General features: G+C 44.0%; 1 protein-coding gene across 1 annotated transcript in view; it reads left to right on the top strand.

The window, feature by feature from the left end:
• LOC106612219 (BTB/POZ domain-containing protein KCTD16) overlaps positions 1–5,464 on the top strand; it is a 374,496-nt gene extending 369,032 nt beyond the window's left edge. Inside the window, exons 2-3 of the mRNA XM_045724202.2 lie at positions 4,870–5,088; positions 5,220–5,464. Coding sequence (XP_045580158.1) covers positions 4,870–5,088; positions 5,220–5,464 — 464 coding nt within the window. The remainder of the gene's footprint in view (positions 1–4,869; positions 5,089–5,219) is intronic.
• The last annotated feature ends 16,969 nt before the right edge of the window (positions 5,465–22,433 follow it).

Here is a 22,433-nt window from a genome sequence, read left to right as displayed (position 1 = left end):
CAATGCAGGAGTTGCTTTGGGACAAATCTCTGAATGTCCTTGAGTGGCCCAGTCATAGCCCGGACTTGAACCCGATCAAACATCTCTGGAGAGACCTGAAAATAGCTGTGCAGCGACACTCCCCTTCCAAACTGACAGAGCTTAAGAGGATCCCCAGAGAAGAATGGGAGACACTCCCCAAATACAGGTGTGCCAAGCTTGTAGTGTTATACCCAAGACAACTTGAGGCTGTAATCACTGCCAAAGGTACTTCAACAAAGTACTGAGTAAAGGGACTGAATACTTATGTAATATGTGATATTTCAGTTTTTATTTGTAGTTTTTATTTGCAAACATCTCTAAAAAACAGTTTTTTTCTTTGTCATTATGGGGTATTGTGTGTAGATTGATGAGGAGAGAAAACAATTTAATCAATTTTAGAACAAGGTTGTAATGTAACAAAATGTGGAAAAAGTCCATGGGTCTGAATACTTTCTGAAGCCTAAGATAACCATGAGCAATGCCAAGCTTCGGCTGGAGTGTATAAAGCTTGCCACCATTGGACTCTGGAGCAGTGGAAATGCATTCTCTGGAGTGATGAATCACGCTTCCCTCTTTGGCACTCCGACGGACGAATCTGGGTTTGGAGGATGCAAGGAGAAAGCTACCTATCCCAATGCATACTGTCAACTGTGAAGTTTGATGGAGGAGGAATAATGGTCTGGGGCTGTTTTTCTTGGTTCGGGCCCCTTACTTCCAGTGAAGGGAAATCTTAATGCTACAGCGTTAAGGCCCTTTTCTGTTTCAGAAAGACAGTGCTCCCTGCACTAATCACTGATCATAATCTTGATGTGATTGGCCTGACGGAAAAAAGGCTTAAGCCTGATGAATATACTGTGTTAAATGAGACCTCACCTGGTTACACTAGTGGCCATATCCCCCGCGCATCCTGCAAAGGCAGAGGTGTTGCTAACATTCACAATAGCAAATTTCAATTTACCCCCCAAAATGACTGCGGTTTTGTCTTTTGAGCTTCTAGTCATGAAATCTATGCAGCCTACTCAATCACTTTTTATAGCTACTGTTTACAGGCCTCCTGGGCCGCATACAGCGTACCTCACTGAGTTCCCTGAATTCCTATCGGCCCTCGTAGTCATGGTAGATAATATTCACATTTTGGTGACTTTAATATTCACATGAAAATGTACACAGACCCACTCCAAAAGGCTTTCGGAGCCATCACCGACTCAGTGGGTTTTGTCCAACATGTCTCCGGACCTACTCACTGCCACAGTCATACTCTGGACCTAATTTTGTCCCATAGAATAAATATTGTGGATCTTAATGTTTTTCCTCATCCTAGACTATCGACCACCATTTTATTACATTTGCAATCACAACAAATAATCTGCTCAGACCCCAACTAAAGATCATCAAAAACTGTGCCATAAATTCTCAGACAACCCAAAGATTCCTAGATGCCCTTCCAGACTCCATCCACCTACCCAAGGATGTTAGAGTACAAAAATTGCTTAACCAGCTAACCGAGGAACTAAATTTAACCTTACATAATCCCCTAGATGCAGTCGCACCCCTAAAAACAAAAAACATTTGTCATAAGAAACTAGCTCCCTGGTATACAGAAAATACCCGAGCCCTGAAGCAAGCTTCCAGAAAATCGGAACGGAAATGGCGCTACACCAAACTGGAAGTCTTCCGACATGCGTGGAAAGACAGTACCGTGCAGTATCGAAGAGCCCCCACTGCTGCTCGATCATCCTATTTTTCCAACTTAATTGAGGAGAATAAGAACAATCCAAAATATATTTTTGATACTGTCGCAAAGCTAACTAAAAAGCAGCATTCCCCAAGAAAGGATGGCTTTCACTTCAGCAGTGATAAATACATTAACTTCTTTGATGAAAAGATCATGATCATTAGAAAGAAAATTACGGACTACGTAAATGTGCTTATTTCTCCAAAGCTCAGTTGTCCTGAGTCTGCACAACACTGCACAGCACTAGGATCAAGGGAGACACTCAAGTGTTTTAGTACTATATCTCTTGACACATTGATGAAAATAGTCATGGCCTCTAAACCTTCAACATACTGGACCCTGTTCCAACTAAACTACTGAAAGAGCTGCTTCCTGTGATTGGATCTCCTATATTGAACATAATAAACTGCTCCCTATCCACCGAATGTGTACCAAACTCACTAAAAGTGGCAGTAATAAACCCTCTCTTGAAAAAGCCAAACCTTGACCCAGAAAATATAAAAAACGATTGGCCTGTATCGAATCTCCGTTCCTCTCAAATTTTTGGAAAAAGCTGTTGGGCAACAACTCACTGCTTTCCTGAAGAAAAAGAATGTATACGAACCGCTTCAGTCTGGTTTTAGACCCCATCATAGCACTGAGACTGCACTCATGATTTACCTTTTAACGGCGTCAGACCGAGGCTCTGCATCTGTCCTCGTGCTCCTAGACCTTAGTCCTGCTTTTGATACCATTGATCACCACATTCTTTTGGAGAGATTGGAAACCCAAATTGGTCTACACGTACAAGTTCTGGCCTGGTTTAGATCTTATCTGTCGGGAAAGATGTCTCTGTGGATGGTTTGTCCTCTGACAAATCAACTGTACATTTCGGTGTTCCTCAAGGTTCCGTTTTAGGAGCACTATTGTTTTCACTGTATATTTTACCTCTTGATGATGTCATTCGGAAACATAATGTTAACTTTCACTGCTATGCAAACGATACACTTCTGTACATTTTGATGAAACATGGTGAAGCCCCAAAATTGCCCTCGCTGGAAGCCTGCGTTTCAGACATAAGGAAGTGGATGGCGGCACATTTTTTATTTGAACTCAGATGCTATTTCTAGATTCCAGGAAACAAAGAGATCTTCTGTTGGATCTGACAATTAATCTTGATGGTTGTACAGTCGTCTCAAATAAAACTGTGAAGGACCACAGAGTTATTCTGGACCCTGATCCCTCTTTTGACAAACATATCAAGACTGTTTCAAGGACAGTTTTATTCCATCTACGTAACATTGCAAAAATCTGAAACTTTCTGTCTAAAAATGATGAAGAAAAATGTATCCATGCTTTTGTCACTAGATTAGACTACTGCAATGCGCTACTTTCCGGCTACCTGGATAAAGCACTAAATACACTTCAGATGTGCTCAACACGGCTGCTAGAATCTTGACTAGAACCCCAGAATTTGATCATATTATTCCAATGCTAGCCTCTCCACACTGGCTTTCTGTTAAGGCTAGGGCTGATTTCAAGGTTATACTGCTAACCTACAAAGCATTACATGGGCTTGCTTCTACCTATCTTTCCGATTTGGTCCTGCCGTACATACCTACATGTACGCTACGGTCACAAGACGCAGGCCTCCTTATTGTCCCTAGAATTTCTAAGCAAACAGCTGGAGGCAGGGCTTTCTCCTATAGAGCTCCATTTTTATGGAATGGTCTGGCTATCCAGTTGAGTCACTGACGTGGTCTTCCTGTCCAGGTTGGCGCCCCCCTCAGGTTCATGCCGTGGGTGAGATCTTTGTGGGCTATACTCGGCCTTGTATCAGGGTAGTAAGTTGGTGGTTTGAAGATATCCCTCTAGTGGTGTGGGGGCTGTGCTTCAGCAAAGTGGGTGGGATTATATCCTGCCTGGTTGGCCCTGTCCGGGGGTATTGTCGGACGGTGCCACAGTGTCTCCCGACCCTTCCTGTCTCAGCCTCCAGTATTTATGCTACAATAGTTTATGTGTTGGGGGGCTAGGGTCAGTCTGTTATATCTGTATTTATCCTGTCTTATCCGGTGTCCTGTGTGAATTTAAGAATGCTCCCTCTAGTTCTTTCTTTCTTCTCGGAGGACCTGAGCCCTAGGACCATGCCTCAGGACTACCTGGCCTCCAGTTTCAACTGTTCTGCCTGTGGCTATGGAACCCTGACCTGTTCACCGGACGTTCTATCTTGTCCCGGACCTGCTGTTTTCGACTCTCCCTCTCTTTACCGCACCTGCTGTCTCTAACTCTGAATGATCGGCTATGAAAAGCCAACTGACGTTTACTCCTGAGGTGCTGGCCTGTTGCACCCTCTACAACCACTGTGATCATTATTATTTGACCCTGCTGGTCATCTATGAATGTTTGAACATCTTGGCCATGTACTGCTATAATATCCACCCGGCACAGCCAGAAGAGAACTGGCCACTCTGGTTCCTTGCTAGGTTTCTTCCTAAGGTTCCTGCCTTTCTAGGGAGTTTTTCCTAGCCAGCGTGCTTCTACCTCTGCATTGCTTGGTGTTTGGGGTTTTAGGTTGGGTTTCTGTATAGCACTTTGTGACATCGGCTGATGTAAGAAGGGCTTTATAAATACATTTGATTGATTGATTGATGTTTGACAAGCAGGTGTCCAAATACTTTAGGTCATGTATACTTCATCCATCAGACACACACACACACACACACACACACACACACACACACACACACACACACACACACACACACAGAGTAATGAACGGTCAGTGATGCTGCATCCTGTGGAAGATGTCTTGATGACATTGGAAGAGGACTATGGTCATTTGTCAGGGTTTGTCTATTCAGTAACCGGTCTGTTTGATTATACATCTGTCAGCGTAGGCCTAGAGAGCGTTAGCTAATAATGACGTATTGTGTGAGGATTCCCTTGTCACAACAACTTATTCACATCTATGATAATTGATGAATTCAATATGTGAGTCATTTGTGAACTATAGCCTGAAGTCTCTATCTTCTTTTGTCACTTCAGTTATGGTATTCAGATGTAAATCAAGATGAAACTAACCCAATGTTGTGTGTGTGTGTGTGTGTGTGTGTCCACACACGTCTCTTCTCCAGGTGGCCCATCCAGGTGGTCTTCGTCCCACTGCGACTGCTGCTGCAAGAGCCACAGGAGCGAGCGTGAGGGAGAGAGCGGCACTTCTTTGAACGAGCTCTCTACTTCCTGCTCCGAGACCCAATCAGAAGCCAGCTCCCCTCAGGGCACTGTCATATGTGGTTCCGTCAGCCGACAGCCTCACCCCATCGCCCAGACCCTGGACCGGCCACTGAAGAAAGGTGTGGGTGTACCTCTCCTCTTGTACCTCCTGTTTTACACCTTTCCCCTTGGGTGACCTTGGGTGTTTTGAAAGGCGTCTGTCAAATAAAATCTCTTGTTCTTCTTCTTCTCCTCCCCCTCCTCAATAAAGGTCCCGTTCAGCTGCTCCAGCCGTCGGAGATAAGGAGGAAGACGGACCTGCTCCGGGTGAGGACCATGGGGATCAGGGACCACCGGGAGGCTGCAGCCAAGAGGAAAGCCAACAAGGAGAAGTTAACACCGGAGCAGGAGCTGGAGAGGTGCATCCAGGACTTCCACAGGATCAGGATTCCTGACCGCTTCCCGGAGAGGAAGTACATGTGGCAACAAGAGCTGCTGAGGAAGTACCGTCTCTAAGGGGAGGGAGGGAGGGAGGGAGGGAGGGAGGGAGGGAGGGAGGGAGGGAGGGAGGGAGGGAGGGAGTTAGGGAAGGAGGGAGGGATAGAGCCCATTCCCAACAGTGCAGAGTTAAAAGGTAAGACAAATATTTGCACAAAAAAAAGGAAATAGTATCACAATAAAAACAATAACGAGGCTATAAACAAGGAGTACCAGTACTGAGTCACTGTCCAGGGGTACAAGTTAGTTGAGGTAATAACTACACTAAACTGCCGTTCAAAAGTTTGGGGTCATTTAGAAATGTCCTTGTTTTTTTTTAAGAAAAGCACATTTTTTTGTCCATTAAAATCACATTAAATTGATCAGAAATAGTGTAGACATTGTTAATGTTGTAAATGACTATTGTAGCTGATTTTTTATGGAATATCTACATAGGCGTACAGAGGCCCATTATCAGCAACCATCACTCCTGTGTTCCAATGGCACGTTGTGTTAGCTAATCCAAGTTTATCATTTTAAAAGGCTAATTGATCATTGGAAAACCCTTTTTCTATTATGTTAGCACAGCTGAAAACTGTTGTTCTGATTTAAGAAGCAATAAAACTGGCCTTCTTTAGACTAGTTGAATATCTGGAGCATCAGCATTTATGGGTTCGATTACAGGCTCAAAATGGCCAGAAACAAAGAACTTTCTTCTGAAACTCGTCAGTCTATTCTTGTTCTGAGAAATGAAGGCTATTCCATGCGAGAAATTGCCAAGAAACTGAAGATCTCGTACAACGCTGTGTTCTACTCCCTTCACAGAACAGCGCAAACTGGCTATAACTAGAATAGAAAGAGGAGTGGGAGGCCCCGGTGCACAACTGAGCAAGAGGACAAGTACATTAGAGGGTTTTAGTTTGAGAAACAGACGCCTCACAAGTCCTCAACTGGCAGCTTCATTAAATTGTACCCGCAAAACACCAGTCTCAACGTCAACAGTGAAGAGGCGACTCCGGGATTCTGGCCTTCTAGGCAGAGTTGCAAAGAAAAAGCCATATCTCAGACTGGCCAATAAAAAGAAAAGATTAAGATGGGCAAAAGAACACAGACACTGGACAGAGGAACTCTTTCAAAAACAAGGACATTTGACCCCAAACTTTTGAGTGGTAGTGTATATACAAGGAGTAAAAGTCCTGAGTCAATGTCCAGGGGTATGAGGTAGTTGAGGTAATTACTAGACTATATACAAGGAGTACCAGTCCTGAGTCAATGTCCAGGGGTATGAGGTAGTTGAGGTTATTACTAGACTATATACAAGGAGTACCAGTACTGAGTCAATGTCCAGGGGTATGAGGTAGTTGAGGTAATTGAGGTAATACAGTATGTACATGTGGGTAGAGGTAAAAGTGACTAGGCAATCAAAAAAAAGTAACACAGGAAATAGTAACACGATAAAAACAACGAGGCTATATACAAGGCACAGGAAGAGAGAAAGAAAGAGGGAGGGATGGATGGAGGGCTCAATTTCCTTGCAGGGTATTCGCTAAAGACTAATAGACTGCAACACTCTCAAAGACAATCATGTACTATATTAGAGAAATTGAAGAAATCAAGGACACTGTATTGCCAGCATGTATAGCAGAGCACAGTGAATCTAGCACAAAACAAGGCCACATTTGTCATGGGTTTGTGATGTGTGCACAGTGTCTTTTTGTGATATGCACATGTGTTAACCAGGTCACTCCTGTTGGTGTTCAAATCCCGGTCACTGCAAGGGACACTATAGCCACACTCCCTGTGGGGAAAGTCATGATTAGCCTGTTGAGCTAAAGGCTATTTCACTTGTTCAAGCCACAAACCAACCTCAGGGGCAATAGGATACACAGCTCACCAAGCTCCATCCTCATCACAAGCTCCATCCCACACGTTCAGTTACAGCTAGCTAGTGCTTGATATGGAACGAGTTAGTAGCCACAGTTGCAGTGTTTTCTATGGACCTGTCAGTTTGTATGGGTTCTGTACAGAAGGAAAGCACTATGTCTGTAGATGTATCGGAATGGTTCTGTGTCAGGTAGAAACATCACAGAAGATGTCACATCTCTTTATTGTCCTACAACAACGCCACTGCATGTTATTTCACCCTAGAAGACTATAGTGTCAGTAATATGGTCTGAGACTCATATCATTAGACTATAGTGTCAGTAATATGGTCTGAGACTCATATCATTAGACTATAGTGTCAGTAATATGGTCTGAGACTCATATCATTAGACTATAGTGTCAGTAATATGGTCTGAGACTCACATCATTAGACTATAGTGTCAGTAATATGGTCTGAGACTCACATCATTAGACTATAGTGTCAGTAATATGGTCTGAGACTCATATCATTAGACTATAGTGTCAGTAATATGGTCTGAGACTCATATCATTAGACTATAGTGTCAGTAATATGGTCTGAGACTCATATCATTAGACTATAGTGTCAGTAATATGGTCTGAGACTCATATCATTAGACTATAGTGTCAGTAATATGGTCTGAGACTCATATCATTAGACTATAGTGTCAGTAATATGGTCTGAGACTCATATCATTAGATGCTGTTCATTTATTATGTGTGGTGTATAAATCCAAGGGTGCATCCGAGGTAGCATTATATTCCCTACATAGTGCACTACTTTTCAAAAGTAGTGCACTATATAGGGAATAGGGCGCCATTTGGGAACACAAACCAATACTGTATGTCGTGGTGACTGAGTGAGGCCAACTTCATCTATGAGAGCACTGCCTAGATTTTCCATTTGCTATTGTAAACATTCTTGTCTGAATGTGTCAATATGTCATGTATGTGTAGCATAGAAAAACATGTAGGTAGGCTGCAGAACGTAATGCTGATGGGTATTCAAAGATCCCCCTGATTGTAAGTGTGCAAAAAAATCTATTAAATGACTTGAAAATGCAATTACTTGTGGGACTCTACTGACTCTTTGACAGCATTGCTGACTGAATTGAACGGTTGACTGTGCAGTTGTGTTTCCAGGATCAAAAAATGAAATAAGTACAGGGTTTGGTCTGAAATGGAACCCTATTCCCTCTATAGGGCACTATGACACCCTATTATAGGGCACTATGGCACCCTATTCCCTCTGTAGTGCACTATGGCACCCTATTCCCTCTATATGGCACTATGACACCCTATTCCCTCTATAGAGCACTATGGCACCCTATTCCCTCTATATGGCACTATGACACCCTATTCCCTCTATAGAGCACTATGGCACCCTATTCCCTCTCTATAGAGCACTATGGCACCCTATTCCCTCTATAGTGCACTATGGCACCCTATTCCCTCTGTAGTGCACTATGGCACCCTATTCCCTCTATAGAGCACTATGGCACCCTATTCCCTCTATAGAGCACTATGGCACCCTATTCCCTCTTTAGTGCACTATGGCACCCTATTCCCTTTATATGGCACTATGACACCCTATTCCCTCTATAGTGCACTATGGCACTCTATTCCCTTTGTAGTGCACTATAGCACCCTATTCCCTCTGTAGAGCACTATGGCACCCTATTCCCTCTATAGGGCACTATGGCACCCTATTCCCTCTATGGGGCACTATGACACCCTATTCCCTTTGTAGTGCACTATAGCACCCTATTCCCTCTGTAGTGCACTACTGTTGACTAGTCTTGTCGAAAGTATTGCTCAATAGGATGTCTTTTCACAGCACAGGTCTAATTTATTTCAGAAGTTATTTTCAGAGTTATATTCCCTCTGATCCTCATGCTACCCCTCTCACTGAGTTGAGTTGACAGAATTAAATATTATTAGCTTGGGATGATACGAAATTATCCAAAGATGATTCAGTAGGTTTCTTCCCTGACAATGAGGCAGAGTTTGTAGAGTTTCTGCCTAATTTCTCGGGATTAATCGCTCCGTTGGATTCCCGTCAAAAATCCTCCCTCTCTCGTCTTATACACATTCCATGTATATAGTGCACTACTTTGGACCAAAGCCCTATTGATCCTCATCAAAAGTAGTGCACAGTAGTGAATAGGGGGCCTTTTCAGACACAACCACTACTTTTGTCCTCCCACATTCCCTAGTCTTGCACTCTCACCAAACATTTTTGAGTTTAGAAGAAGTGAAAAGAGTCCTGATGTCTTAATGTATCGAGCTCTTCCTGTTGAGAGGTTCTCAGAGAAACGTGAAGAAGAAACGTTGGCTTGCGTCCCCAATGACACCCAATTCCCTTCATAGTGCACTACTTTTAACCAGAGAGAAGGTAGTTCACTATATAGGTAATAGGGTGCCATTTGGGATGTAGTCATAGCTATGCTTCACAAGCCCCAGTTATAGGACAGAACTATTTTCAGCTAGAAATAGATTCTGCAGTGTCACCACATTGCATCCGCTTAGGAAGATGCTAAGGGACCACAGAACCACAACCCCAAAAACAGAGTGTGTGTGATGGATGAAGCGTGTGTGTGCGTGTTGTGTGTGTGTGTGTGTGTGTGTGTGTGTGTGTGTGTGTGTGTGTGTGTGTGTGTGTGTGTGTGTGTGATGGATGAAGAACTGTCTCTCTCTTGGGGGAACGATGACAATGTTTGTCTTCCAACAAAAGTTCACTGGAAAAAGCTATTTGTTTTGCAGCTACTAAAGGACACCCAATACTGGGTAAAGTATAGGCCAACAGTACAGAATAACAGTGTTTCTAATACTGTGTAATGTATAGGCCTACAGTACAGAATAACAGTGTATCCATAGTCTTATGAACTGAAGGTATACTGCTGGGTCTTGATAGTTCAAGTTTTGTTGCTAGCCTACTAAAGGGCATACAAACTAGACTGCGTAGTACACAAGCTAGAATGTGTGGTATCCAAGCTAGACTGTGCTAGACTGTGTAGTATACAAGCTAGACTGTGTAGTATACAAGCTGGACTGCGTAGTATACAAGCTGGACTGTGTAGTATCCAAGCTAGACTGTGTAGTATCCAAGCTAGACTGCGTAGTATACAAGCTGGACTGCATAGTATACAATCTGGACTGGGTAGTATACAAGCTGGACTGTGTAGTATCCAAGATAGACTGCGTAGTATACAAGCTAGACTGCGTAGTATACAAGCTAGACTGCGTAGTATACAAGCTGGACTGCGTAGTATACAAGCAGTGGTGGAAAAAGTACCCAATTGTCATATTTGAGTAAAAGTATAGATAAATCTGGAAGTCAGCCAGTAAAATACGACTTGAGTAAAAGTCTACTTTGTGCATGACACAAGTAATCTTTCCAACAATTGTTTACAGACAGATTATTTCACTTATAATTCACTGTATCACAAGTTGACTGTGCCTTTAAACAGCTTGGAAAATTCCAGAAAATGATGTCATGGCTTTAGAAGCTTCTGATAGGCTAATTGACATTTGAGTCAATTGGAGGTGTACCTGTGGGTGTATTTCAAGGCCTACCTTCAAACTCAGTGCCTCTTTGCTTGACATTATGGGAAAATCAAAAGAAATCAGCCAAGACCTCAGAAAAATTATTGGAGACTTCCACAAGTCTGGTTCATCCTTGGGAGCAATTTCCAAACACCTGAAGGTACCACGTTCATCTGTACAAACAATAGTATGCAAGTATAAACACCATGGGACCACGCAGCCATCATACAGCTCAGGAAGGAGACGCATTCTGTCTCCTAGAGATGAACGTACTTTGGTGCGAAATGTGCAAATCAATCCCAGAACAACAGCAAAGGACCTTGTGAAGATGCTGGAGAAAACGGGTACAAAAGTATCTATATCCACAGTAAAATGAGTCCTATATCGACATAACCTGAAAGGCCACTCAGCAGGGAAGAAGCCACTGCTCCAAAACCGCCATAAAAAAGCCAGAATACGGTTTGTAACTGCACATGGGGACAGAGATCGTACTTTTTGGAGAAATATCCTCTGGTCTGATGAAACAAAAATAGAACTGTTTGGCCATAATGACCATCTTTATGTTTGGAGGAAAAAGGGGGAGGCTTGCAAGCCAAAGACACCATCCCAATCGTGAACCACAGGGGTGGCAGCATCATGTGGTGGGGGTACTTTGCTGCAGGAGGAACTGGTGCACTTCACAAAATAGATGGCATCATAAGGCAGGAAAATTATGTGGATATATTGAATCAACATCTCAAGACATCAGTCAGGAAGTTAAAGCATGGTTGCAAATGGGTCTTCCAAATGGACAATGACCTCAAGCATACTTCCAAAGTTGTGGCAAAATGGCTTAAGTACAACAAAGTCAAGGTATTGGAGTGGCCATCACAAAGCCCTGACCTCAATCCTATAGAAGATTTGTGGGCAGAACTAAAAAAGCGTGTGCGAGCAAGGAGGCCTACAAACCTGACTCAGTTACACCAGCTCTGTCAGGAGGAATGGGCCAAAATTCACCCAACTTATTTTGGGAAGCTTGTGGAAGGCTATCCGAAACGTTTGACCCAAGTTAAACAATTTAAAGGCAATGCTACCAAATACTAATTGAGTGTATGTGTCACGCCGTGACCTGAGAGAGCCATTTTTCTCTGTTTAGTTAGGTCAGGGTGTGATATGGGTCGGGCATTCTATGTATTTTGTTTCTATGTTTTGGCCAGGTATGGTTTCCAATCAGAGGCAGCTGTCTATCGTTGTCTCTGATTGGGAACCATACTTAGGCAGCCCTTGTTCCCTCCTTGAGTTGTGGGATCTTGTTTTTGAGCTGCCCCAGAGCGTCACGGTTCTTTCTGTTTTACCTGTTTATTGTTTTGTTCGGTTTTCCTTCAATAAAGTATGTGGAATTACCGGCACGCTGCGCCTTGGCTTATTTACGACAGGGAGTTAGAGTACAGTGATCGTGACAGAAGATCCCACCACAAGAAAGCCAAGCAGCGTGCGCTTACTGGGAAGACGAGCTGGACCGGGGATAACCTACATCAAGGGAAGCACGAGAGGCATTCCCTCCAAAAATGTTGGGGGGGGGGCACACGGGGAGTTTGGCAGAGTCAGGGTGGAGACCTGAGCCAACTCCCCGTGCTTACTGTGGGGAGCGAGTGACGGGGAAAGCACCGTGTTATGCGGTGATGTGCACTGTGTCGCCAGTGCGCACTCACAGGCCGGTGCGATCTGTGCCCGCGCCCTGCAGTTGTCGAGCTGGGTTGAGCATCCAGCAAAGACGGGGTGTGCCAGCCCTAGTGCGCCTCCACGGCCCAGTATACCTTGTGCCTGGTCTGCACACCCAGTCTCCTGTGCGTCTCCCCAATCCGGTGAGACCGGTTCCAGCTCCACGTAGGAAGCCCCCAGTGATGATCTATGGTCCGAAGCCTCCAGTGATGATCCATGGCACGAAGCTTCCAGTGATGATCCATGGCCCAGAGCCTGTAGGGATGATCCATGGCATGAAGCCTCCAGTGATAATCCATGGCCCGGAGCCTGTAGGGATAATCCATGGCAAGAAGCCTGTAGGGATGATCCATGGCCCGGAGCCTGTAGAGGTGATCCATGGCACGAAGCCTCCAGTGATAATCCATGGTGCGGAACCTGTAATGATGATCCATGGCACGGAGCCTCCAGCTACGCTCTCCAGTCCGGAGCCTCCAGCGACGCTCCCCAGTCCAGAGCCTCCAGCGACGCTCCCCAGCCCGGAGCCTCCAGCGACGCTCCGCAGCCCGGAGGCTTCAGCGACGGTCCGCAGCCCGGAGTCTTCAGCGACGGACCGCAGCCCGGAGCCTCCAGCGACGGTCCGTAGCCCGGAGCCTCCAGCGACGGTCCGCAGCCCGGAGCCTCCAGCGACGGTCCGCAGCCCGGAGCCTCCAGCGACGGTCCGCAGCCCGGAGCCTCCAGCGACGGTCCGCAGCCCGGAGTCTCCAGCGGCGGTCCGCAGCCCGGAGTCTCCAGCGGCGGTCCGCAGCCCGGAGTCTCCAGCGGCGGTCCGCAGCCCGGGTCTCCAGCGGCGGTCCGCAGCCCGGAGTCTCCAGCGGCGGCCTGCAGCCCGGAGTCTTCAGCGGCGGTCGGCAGTTCAGAGCCTCCGGCGATGATCCACGGTCTGGTTCCTCCGGCGACACAGAAGCGGGGGGATCAGCTCTACCAACTGAGCCACATGGGGTGTGGCTCAGTTGGTAGAGCATGGTGTTTGCAACGCCAGGGTTGTGGGTTTGATTCCCACAGGGAACCAGTACGGGGAAAAAATATATATATATTTGTATGAAATTGTATGCATTCACTACTGTAAGTTGCTCTGGATAAGAGCGTCTGCTAAATGACTAAAATGTAAATGTAAAGTGTATGGGGGCTACACCCCGAACCAGAGCCGCCGCCAAGTATAGATGCCCACCCGGACCCTCCCCTATAGGTTCAAGTATGCGGCCGGGAGTGCGCACCTTTGGGGGGGGGGGGGGGGGGGGGTACTGTCACGCCCTGACCTGAGAAAGACGTTTTTCTCTGTTTAGTTAGGTCAGGGTGTGATATGGGGTGAGCATTCTACGTATTTTGTTTCTATGTTTTGGCCAGGTATGGTTTCCAATCAGAGGCAGCTGCCTATCGTTGTCTCTGATTGGGAACCATACTTAGGCAGCCCTTTTTCCCTCCTTGAGTTGTGGGATTTTGTTTTTGTGCAGCTGCCTTTGAGCAGCCCCAGAGCGCCACGTTTCTTTCTGTTTTACCTGTTTATTGTTTTGTTCGGTTTTCCTTCAGTAAAGTATGTGGAATTACCGGCACGCTGCGCCTTGGCTTATTTACGACAGGGAGTTCGAGGACAGTGATCGTGACAGTATGTAAACTTCTGACCCACAGGGAATGTGAAGAAAGAAATAAAAACTGAAATAAAACATTCTTTCTACTATTATTCTGACATTTCACATCCTTAAAATAAAGTGGTGATCCTAACTGACCTAAGACAGGGAATTGCTAACTCGGATTAAATGTCAGGATTTGTGAAAAACTAAGGTGTATGTAAACTTCCGACTTCAACTGTAAGTATCAAAAGTAAATGTAAAATCATTTCAAATTCCTTCTATTAGCGAAGCAGATGGCACCATTTTCTTGTTTTTAGAATTTACGGATAGCCAGGGGCACACTCCAACACTCAGACAGCATTCATAAAAGATGCATTTGCGTTTAGTGTGTCCGCCAGGTCAGAGGCAGTAGGGATGACCAGAGATGTTCTCTTGATAAATGCGTGAATTAGACAATTTCCTGTCCTGCTAAGCATTCAAAATGTAACGAGTACTTCTGGGTGTCAGGGAAAATGCAGGGAGTAAAATGTACATTATTTTCTTTAGGAATGTAGTGGAGTAAAAGTAAAAGTTGCCCAAAATATAAATAGTAAAGTAAAGTACAGATACTCCAAAAAACTACTTAAGTAGTACTTTAAAGTATTTTTACTTATGTACTTTATACCACTGTATACAAGCTAGACTGTGTGTAGTATACAGCAGAGAATAGGAGTTTTTCTACAATCTTATAAACTATAGGTTCTGGGCGCAGGTACTTTTCTTTCGCTTGAACAATTTTGAATGGATTCACATAAGCCAAGTCACTAAAGACCAAGGATTCACATCCATCTATTGTATATGCAGCGGCAGCATCGAAGGAAAATGTGAAAATCATCTCCTATATTCTCAGGACTTAATTCTCCCAGTTGAGCTTGGGAACTTGTATTGAAATATAGATTATAACTAAACAAAACTGGATATAAGAAGCTAAAATACAGGGAGAGGGCATTGTGTCCTCCAGTGGAAGAAAATCTGTCTAAAGACTCTGAGACTATTAAACTGGATTTAAAAAAGAATACTGTATATTGAACGTTATTCTCCTGGTCTCTATCTCTTCAGCCTCCCCACCTCTATTCAATAGAATCCCAACGGGAAACCTCAGAACGAAACCCAACACTTATTTTTCTCCTCTTCGACACCAGATCCCCATCCAACCATCACATGGCATCTTAACCCAGCTCTTAGCATGTCCTCAACCTTCTAATACAGTGATGACAAATCGATGCATCTGATTTTGCATATCGGCTATCAGCATCAAACACATGGCCTTGGTCGCACCATTTGCCTGGCTGATAATATTGGCCCCTGATGGCCCCACCGGCCTATCCCACAAACCCATCTGACCCCCAGCCCCCAGGCTCCTGGCCGCCCCTCTCCCCTCCCCTCCTCCTCTACAGGGTTTATTATCAGTATTGATCACTACAGTGGACCTAACCCTTTTAAAGTAGTGCACTAAATAGGCAATAGGATGCCGTTTGGGACTGGTCTACAGACTGGACACCTGCCTGGAGCTCCTGACAGCCTCCCAGTCTTCACACATGGTCGATAGCCAACATCCTCCTCTAGGCTCCTCAAGGATGCAAAGGTACCGTGTCTTCAACCCTGTAGCCTGTTAAGCTCAACCCTGTTACTTTTTTTAGCACTTCGTTTTTCCCAATCGCTTTGGCTCAATTCTTGAATGAGAATAATTCTCAAAACAATAAGTTCAAATCTCTGAACAATTAGTTTTGTTCACACCAGATTTGAATTTCTTATTAATTTAAGCAAATTGCACTTGTTTTGGCACGTGTGCAAAAGAGTAAACACAATTGTCTACAATTTGCACAATAACTACATGCACATGGCTGATCAAAACTGCTGAGTTGATTCTCAGTGAAATTATCATCCTCTTCACAACTTCTAAACATTATTTCATCGTGTGAGCCGTCACATGCAACATGATCCATTCAATTATCAAAATCAGTCAGACATACAGTTGAAGTCGGAAGTTTACATACACTTAGGTAGGAGTCTATAAAACTTGTTTTTCAGCCACTCCACAAATTTCTTGTTAACAAACTATAGTTTTGGCAAGTCGGTTAGGACATCTACTTTGTGCATGACACAAGTAATTTTTCCAACAATTGTTTACAGACAGATTATTTCACTTATAATTCACTTTATCACAATTCCAGTGGGTAAGAAGTTTACATACACTAAGTTGACTGTGCCTTTAAACAGCTTGGAAAGTTCCAGAAAATGATGTCATGGCTTTAGTTAATTGGAGGTGTACCTGTGGGTGTATTTCAAGGCTTACCTTCAAACTCAGTGCCTCTTTGCTTGAAATCATGGGAAAATCAAAAGAAATCAGCCAAGACCTCAGAAAAACTATTGGAGACCTCCACAAGTCTGGTTCATCCTTGGGAGCAATTTCCAAATGCCTGAAGGTATCACATTCATCTGTACAAACAATAGTATGCAAGTATAAACACCATGGGACCACGCAGCCATCATACCGCTCAGGAAGGAGACGCATTCTGTCTCCTAGAGATTAACGTACTTTGGTGCGAAAAGTGCAAATCAATCCCAGAACAACAGCAAAGGACCTTGTGAAGATGCTGGAGGAAACAGGTACAAAAGTATCTATATCCACAGTAAAACGAGTCCTATATCGACATAACCTGAAAGGCCGCTCAGCAAGGAATAAGCCACTGCTCCAAAACCGCCACAAAAAGCCAGACTACAGTTTGCAACTGCACATGGGGACAAAGATCGTACTTTTTGGAGAAATGTCCTCTGGTCTGATGAAACAAAAATAGAACTGTTTGGCCATAATGACCATCGTTATGTTTGGAGGAAAAAGGGGGATGCTTGCAAGCCGAAGAACACCATCCCAACCGTGAAGCACGGGGGTGGCAGCATCATGTTGTGGGGGTGCTTTGCTGCAGGAGGAACTGGTGCACTTCACAAAATAGATGGTATCATGAGGCAGGAAAATTATGTGGATATATTGAAGCAACATCTCAAGATATCAGTCAGGAAGTTAAAGCATGGTCGCATATGGCTCTTCCAAATGGACAATGACCCCAAGCATACTTCCAAAGTTGTGGCAAAATGGCTTAAGGATAACAAAGTCAAGGTATTGGAGTGGCCATCACAAAGCCCTGACCTCAATCCTATAGAAGATTTGTGGGCAGAACTGAAAAAGTTTGTGCGAGCAAGGAGGCCTACAAACCTGACTCAGTTACACCAGCTCTGTCAGGAGGAATGGGCCAAAATTCACCCAACTTATTGTGGGAAGCTTGTGGAAGCCTACCCGAATCGTTTTACCCAAGTTAAACAATTTAAACGCAATGATATCAAATACTAATTGTCACAACGTCCACAGGTGGCGCCTCTCCCCGTTCGGGCGGTGCTCGCGGTCGTTGTCGCCGGCCTACTAGCTGACACCGATCTATGTTTCTGTTTCGTTTGGTAATGTCTGGTTAGAGTAGCACCTGTTTTGTGTTTAGTAATTAGTGGGAGTATTTAGTCTGTCAGTTTTGTGTTTGGGGTTGTGCGGGATTGTTTTGTGTCTGTTGCTGTAGGTTTGGGGGAATTTATGTTACTGTTCCTGAGTTACATTACGCGTTTTGGGAATTAGGTTGCTGGGCTGCGTCCCGCGTCTTTCTTGTTAGTGTTGGACTTGCCTTCTTTATTAAACACGTTAAACGTACCTGAGTCGCCTGCGCCTGACTTCACCCCTCCTGCAGAACTGTTTTTATGACACTAATTGAGTGTATGTAAACGTCTGACCCACTGGGAATGTGGTGAAAGAAATTAAAACTGAAATAAATCCTTCTCTCTGCTATTATGCTGACATTTCACATCCTTAAAATAAAGTGGCGATCCTTACTGACCTAAGACAGGGAATTTTTACGAGGATTTAAATGTCAGGAATTGTGAAAAACAGAGTTGAAATGTATTTGGCTAAGGTGTATGTAAACTTCCGACTTCAACTGTACATGTATATTCCATAAATATCTATGACATGGAAGGTTTGTGATGTCTGCTAAATTGGCAAATTACCTGCCAGCTGACATAGTAATGAAATAGGAAGCATATATAAGTAGGAAGCATATATATGGAGCTTTCCCATAGCACTGCCATTTTTGAACATGGAGGAACATCACAACCCTGAACAGCAGCTACATGCTCGTGGAAGAGAAATTAGAAGATGTGTAAGAATGCGTGGTGTTAGTGTAATGATGGGGCGGTGAGTCGCAAGCAGGTGCAACGTTTTAATAAAACAACAAGAACACGACACGAACATAAGACAGAACTCCGATACACAAGAACAATACCAACTGGTGAGTGAACCTGGGAGAGGGACATAGAAAGGGGAGAAAATGATGAAGGTAATGGAGTCCAGGTGTGAATCATAATGACTCGCAGGTGCGCGTGATGATGACTGCCGGATGTGCGTAATGATGAATCCCAGGACCGACGGTTAGTACTCTGGCGACGTCGTACGCCGGAGGAGAGGAGTAGGAGCAGACGTGACAGTTCGGGGAAGACATAATAGAGGAAGAGGTAGAAGGCAAAGAATAAGAGTCTTTGATGAAATCAGAGCCACACTTGTGGACCATGTCATAAACCATGGTCTGACAATGGAAGAGGCTGGTCGGAGAGTACAGCCTAATGTAAAACAGGTCCACAGTGTCATCAATTGCGCAAACATTCCGTTGGGAAAACAAGTAAATATGTACTCTTTCTTTACTTTTTTTTTTTACAGCATTTCATTCACAACAATACACTAACTATTGTAATGGTAAATGCAAGTCTGAAAATCACAATGTACCATAAGATATGTATGAGGAATATACAGTGATAAAGCACAATTTGAATACAATATACTATCTGTAACATGAACTATTTGTGAATTCTACATGTCATATATAGGACTGCACAACGACCTCATGCTGGTGGCAGAGCAGCAGTATTCAATCATCAGCAAGAACAAGATATTTGCAACATGGTCATAGCCAACAATTCCATCAGGCTAAAAGAGGTCCAAAGTACAATCATAAATAACAACAATATCTTCACAAATATCAATTCTGTCAGCATTTCCACTATAGACAGTTTTGAAAAAAAAATCAAATGACTACGAAACAAGTGTACAAGGTGCCATTGGAGAGGAATAGTGACAGAGTGAAGGAGTGGTGGTACCAGTATGTCCAGGTAGGAGCTGCGGTACCAGTATGTCCAGGTAGGAGCTGTGGTACCAGTATGTCCAGGTAGGAGCTGTGGTACCAGTATGTCCAGGTAGGAGCTGTGGTACCAGTATGTCCAGGTAGGAGCTGCGTTACCAGTATGTCCAGGTAGGAGCTGCGGTACCAGTATGTCCAGGTAGGAGCTGCGGTACCAGTATGTCCAGGTAGGAGCTGTGGTACCAGTATGTCCAGGTAGGAGCTGTGGTACCAGTATGTCCAGGTAGGAGCTGTGGTACCAGTATGTCCAGGTAGGAGCTGTGGTACCAGTATGTCCAGGTAGGAGCTGCGGTACCAGTATGTCCAGGTAGGAGCTGCGGTACCAGTATGTCCAGGTAGGAGCTGCGGTACCAGTATGTCCAGGTAGGAGCTGCGGTACCAGTATGTCCAGGTAGGAGCTGCGGTACCAGTATGTCCAGGTAGGAGCTGCGGTACCAGTATGTCCAGGTAGGAGCTGTGGTACCAGTATGTCCAGGTAGGAGCTGTGGTACCAGTATGTCCAGGTAGGACCTGTGGTACCAGTATGTCCAGTATGTCCAGGTAGGAGCTGTGGTACCAGTATGTCCAGGTAGGAGCTGCGGTACCAGTATGTCCAGGTAGGAGCTGCGGTACCAGTATGTCCAGGTAAATTATTGGTGTGAACATGGTATATTTTACAGGGAGTTCTACTGTACTTCAATGATGCCTGTATATACTTCCTGAAGTTGTAGATACCCATAAGAACAGAAAACATTTCTACTTTACTAAACTGTCTGATTTTAGAATAGGCTGTAAAACTAACTTTATATTTTGTTTCTGTGTTACTATGTAGAGAATGATGGAGCTGGAAGGACATGAAATGACCCACATTCTTGTTTTTGTGGACGAGGCTGGGTTCAATCTGGCCAAAGGCAGGAGACATGGCCGCAATCTCATCGGACACCGAGCCACAATTGGCACACCAGGCCAACGTGGGGGCAATATTACCATGTGTGCTGCCATTTCTGTGAATGGTGTGAGCACACATATTCCACACATTGGGCCCTATATCACCCCAACTTCTCCTGGCCTTCCTAAATACACTTTACAGAGATCTAACACCAGAACATGAAAGAGGTTTAGTTAGACCAGATTTGCCAAATTATGTAATTGTACTGGATAATGTCAGCTTCTACCGAACCAACATTGTTAGGGAATGGTTTGCTGTGCATGAAAGGATAACCATGGAGTTCCTTCCACCATCCTCCCCATTCCTGAATCCGATAGAAGAGGTTTTGTTCAGCATGGAGGTGGAAAGTATATGACTATCGGACACAAGATCAGATGTCTCTGTTAGATGCCATGAATGCTGCTTGTGAGGATGTCACGTCCTGACCAGTAAAAGGGGTTATTTGTTATTGTAGTTTGGTCAGGGAGTGGGTGTTTGTTTTGTGTGTTTCTGTGTTTTTGGTTTATGTTCTATGTTTTCTATTTCTATGTGGGTTTTCTAGTTTTTCTATGTTAGTTTTGGGAACGACCTCCAATTAGAAGCAGCTGGTTGTCGTTGCTTCTAATTGGAGGCCATATTTAAGTGGGTTTATTGTCTCTTGTGTTTGTGGGTGGTTGTTCCATGTATAGTCTATGTACCTTACAGGACTGTTTTTCGTCGTGCTGTTGGTCAGTGTCGATTTCTTTAATAAATCAAGAAGATGATTCACATCCCTGCTGCAGTTTGGTCCGATCATTACGACGCTTATGACAGAGGACATCACAGGCAATCATTGAAGGGGATGGTCGCACAACGCAAGGAGATTTTTATTTTATTTTTTCCCCCCCCGGCGCTTCGCAAGGGAAAACATAAAATGTGACGTTGACAATAATCTCTGGCCAGACCAACAAGAGCGACAGGATGTCCACCAAGAAGATGGGAACTTGCAGTGTTACAAACTGAGGAGGTACAATTGATAGTTTTTTACAGAACTACCACAGGTTTTTTCATTGGGTTTTTTTGGGGGGGGGGCATGGATGTCATTTTGTGGCAAATTTTCTGTTCACTATATGACTTTACATGTAAGAAATATGTAAAAATGGACATGTGAATATTTTGTTTACATGTAACACATTGCTACAAAATTAAATGTACTGTATACATACAAATGTGCATATCCTTTTTCTGTGTACTAAAGTATTGACTTGTCCCAGTAAACTTTTACCTACTGTTGAAATCGGTATCTAAAAATTGTGATACACAATAGCATTCAGCTAGACGAAACTGACGTTCTGGTATAGTACAGTAAGCAGTCAGTGTCAACAAAAAAGTTGAACAAAACTGACGTGTGTGTGTATATAACAAACATTTCCAGGGTTGACTGCCATTGTGAAAAAACATCTAAACATTTTGACCAATACAGCTCACACAATGACAAAAAAACATTTCCTTTTGGTGGCATTGGCCAATTTACTGACATAACTAGGTTTTGAAGCAAGAAGGAAATGTTTTGGTGAGTTACTACATTTTGCAGACATGCAATAGAGTTGTGATGTCCCATAAAACAGTTGTAACAATTGCAATAACAGTTTAGAGAATGTTAAGACTGTTTCAAAAAATGAGCCGAAGTGATTGAGAAACTGTAATAGGCTTATAGTCTTTTTTATAATTAACCTCGAGGCTTTTTATGAAACGGATCATCTGCTTTTTATGACCTAATGTTACAATTAGGTGAAATCAAAATATTTTTTTGGGGGAGCAAGTTACATTTAAAAGGCACCGACTTGGTGGTACGACCCAACTGTTGGTAACACATGAGAGGCTACAAACAGATCAGCTGAATAGTTATGTAATATATGTTCTTGGGCAGTAAAAAAAAAAAAAACTCTTTAATGTTGAGTCTTGACTGGATGATGAAGAGATGGCCTGTAGCCTGCAGCAGATGGACAGAAAAGAACAAAGACTCCTTCCCAAATGGAACACTATGCCCTATGGCCTGTTGTCAACAGTACTGCACTATATAGGGAATAGGG

This window comes from Salmo salar, chromosome 09 (assembly GCF_965601325.2).
Source record: "Salmo salar chromosome 09, fSalSal1, whole genome shotgun sequence".
NCBI classification, from domain to species: domain Eukaryota; kingdom Metazoa; phylum Chordata; class Actinopteri; order Salmoniformes; family Salmonidae; genus Salmo; species Salmo salar.
This window is presented reverse-complemented; position numbering and strand designations above follow the sequence as displayed.